At 36.0% G+C, this 3,272-nt stretch overlaps 1 protein-coding gene across 1 annotated transcript in view; it reads right to left on the bottom strand.

The window, feature by feature from the left end:
• Nucleotides 1–104: 104 nt before the first annotated feature.
• Nucleotides 105–3,272, bottom strand: part of LOC106466593 (cell division control protein 45 homolog) — a gene marked incomplete at its 3' end in the record, with an annotated part of 20,277 nt that continues 17,109 nt past the window's right edge. The window contains exons 16-18 of the mRNA XM_013926887.2: nucleotides 2,735–2,818; nucleotides 1,153–1,268; nucleotides 105–181 (exon numbers count right to left, since the gene is read on the bottom strand). Coding sequence (XP_013782341.1) covers nucleotides 105–181; nucleotides 1,153–1,268; nucleotides 2,735–2,818 — 277 coding nt within the window. The remainder of the gene's footprint in view (nucleotides 182–1,152; nucleotides 1,269–2,734; nucleotides 2,819–3,272) is intronic.

Genomic DNA, 3,272 nt, shown 5'->3' on the forward strand with positions numbered 1-3,272 from the left:
AAATTAAAATAAGTACTTTCCAATTAAAGTAGGTAAATAAATAATAAAAACTTTATTTCTGTTGAGAAAAAGAGATTAACCACTGTTTGAAAATTCTACTTTACCTGCCGGGTCCCAAACGTCTTGTGATACAAATGAGTTTGTCTTTTCACCAGCTTGTTCAAATGCTTTTCCAAAGAAGCTAGAAAAAAAAACAACATATTGATGTTAAGGTGCTTTTGACTCACGGCTTTGCATCCCATAATTCTCGACAAAGACCTCTCCCATGTGAAACACGTTAACTTAAAATATTCATTTAATGCCTGATACTCAATTATTATTTATTGATATATGATCTATGTTAACCTTACATGTAGACATCTTTCAATAAAAGAAATGTTAGAAAAGTCACCAGTAACTTTAAGCTAACATACTAGAAGGAAAACAGATATGTCAGTTACACCCACTGATAACTTTTGGGCTACTCTTGCATGACCAAGTACTGGAATTTAAACATCCTTATGGGGCACCCACAGCCCCAAAATTGTAGATTACATTTTTGTGGTAGTGGGATGCAAACCTTGAGCCCCCCCCCAATTCACAGTCCGCGTATGCTAATCACAATTATATTCAGAATTCCACCCGATTCTTTCTCTACGACTACACCCAATTAACACCACATATATGTGCAGAAGAAGCTATATTAAACCCCCCAATAAGAGAGAAAACCAATATAGAAGTAACATAGCAAACTTGACTTCATGATTAAGCTGTACCTGCATGGCCACTGAATCCATTAGTTCAAAACTGTCTCACTTTTGTTTTTACCTCATACAAAACTAGAATTCTCAATTATTGGGTAAAAGAAAACAAAAACGCTGCAATAAATTCTACGAGAATCTATGGGAAACTTTTCTGTCAGAACTAAAAAATTATAAAGCTAATAAAATTGACAGAAAAGTAATGAGAATTTAATGTTAGCATGCAATAAAAGGAGGATAATATAAAATTTAGTAAAATGCCAGTGTGGATTCTGCAAAATTAAAGCACTTCAACAGAATGAAAAAGATAGAATAATCCATACTCTGTGTAATAGAAAAGCCAATAATATATTATCTTGTTTCATTCCACGGATACCAAGTTTGCACTGAAACACTTGAAGAAATTTCTTACTTTTTTGGCGATTCCTCAGAGATTGGTGGAATTCCAACAACGAGGCAGTAACCAGGTTTTTCCACAAGTGGGGATGTTAATACTAATGGTAAATTTCGAGCTCGCCTGCTCTTTGACTACATAATGGAAGAAACAATAGAAGTTTGACTAGTATGAATTTATCAAAATGCGAGCCTCTTACAGTATTAGTAAAATATGGAATTTTTTCCCACCAATCAAAAATATTAAGAAGCTATTGTGACCTATTGGTGTAATTATAAACATGCACAGATATTACACTTGAAGTGGTGATTTGTACGTTTAAAAAAAGCACTCTTATGTGACAATCAGTCACTTACGTCCAGGTCGAATGATGAAAAAAAAACTTATTCAAAGATATCCCAATCGATTTGTCATATCAGCTGAATCAGAGATTCGTCAATTGATTACTGCATTGACAGCGACACATAAAACAATGGGCACAATAGTATCGTTATCTTTAAAAAAAGGGGGGATTGGAATCATATACAAGAAATCATTAATTTCTATATTGTGTGAAACTAACGGTACAGTAAAACCCAAAGATGCAGTGTTGGAATTGAAGCAGATACAAGATGATTTCCTTAGCGATTCTCAAATTAGAAATGTCATTTCTCCAATAAAAAGTAAATATTAGGATGGTATAATGCCCAGTATGGTACCACCAGAGGATAATCCGTATAGAATTCATCGTGTCATATTTTCATTAATATTTAGTTTTCTCGTTTTAGTTGTGCCGAGCTTCATTCATCGAGATCTATCAAAATATCCCTAAATCACCAGTTTCCGGAATAATCTCCCCTTGTTGACCCTCCTAGGCTCCATACTTAAAGAAGCTGGGCTGGCTCGTGTGGCAGGTGTTAAACGCTTTTTATTAGCTGTGATCGTGTATATAGTCTTCTGTAATTTTTGCAGTTGGTTAACAGATTGTTATTTCATTTTATAGATGCAGCAGCTAACTACGCGTGCAGATCTTGTCACGTGACAGAGCAAAGATGGCAGCTACGCGTGCAGGTCTTGTCACGTGACAGAGCAAGATGGCAGCTACGCGTGTAGGTCTTGTCACGTGACAGAGCAAGATGGCAGCTACGCGTGTAGGTCTTGTCACGTGACAGAGCAAGAAGGCAGCTACGCGTGTAGGTCTTGTCACGTGACAGAGCAAGAAGGCAGCTACGCGTGCAGGTCTCGTCACGTGACAGAGCAAGATGGCAGCTACGCGTGCAGGTCTTGTCACGTGACAGAGCAAGATGGCAGCTACGCGTGCAGATCTTGTCACGTGACAGAGCAAGATGGCAGCTACGCGTGTAGGTCTTCTTGGGTGTTAGATGTAAATCACAGTCAACCAAAAGAATGTTTCAACACAATAGGATTAGATATGAACTTCAAGTGATGCCTGTGTGTGGTTTCTGATGTTAAGTAAGTTTGTCCATAACATATAGTGTGCCTTATATTTGCCTAACATAAAAATTTCAAGTAATGTTATGGAAAGTAAAAAAATGGTCACAAATACCTACACTAGTCTATGATGTTAGTTGGTCTACGTAAGACATGTATAGGTACTTACCGATGCAACGTGAGCACTCAGCAAGAACTGAGCCAACATGAGCAAACTCGCAGGATAGCTAAAATATCGAATATCAACAGTACCCTGGAAAAAAGAAGTAATACGGCTGAAATTAATGTACTTTTATAAAAGTTGTCCTACTTTAAAATAGACATCTTTAAACACCAAACATATTCTAAATCAAAATAACGTGTATAGTGTGCCTAGCAATTCTCAAATTAAAAATGGTTAACTTGTAAGTATAGAATGAAAAGATGTAGCAATGAAACATGCTTGAAATATTCTAGATGTGGTTGTGAATGAGATGACTTAAGTTTAGCGATTAAGCTAAACCATGGGTATGATTTAATATAAAAGAATCTAGAACACTTATACATAGGAAACGTCCTTGTTTGTAACACATTGAGAATTGTACCATAAAAAAAACTGGATGTTTTCCCCATTTTTTGATGATTTACAAATTCAAGGATTTGCCAATATTTAGGCTAAAAACTATTTAAATGTTACATCACCTTCTTGTTTTATGAACCTTTTGCTT

Source organism: Limulus polyphemus, unplaced genomic scaffold (genome assembly GCF_000517525.1).
Source record: "Limulus polyphemus unplaced genomic scaffold, Limulus_polyphemus-2.1.2 Scaffold2314, whole genome shotgun sequence".
Taxonomy (NCBI): Eukaryota; Metazoa; Arthropoda; class Merostomata; order Xiphosura; family Limulidae; genus Limulus; species Limulus polyphemus.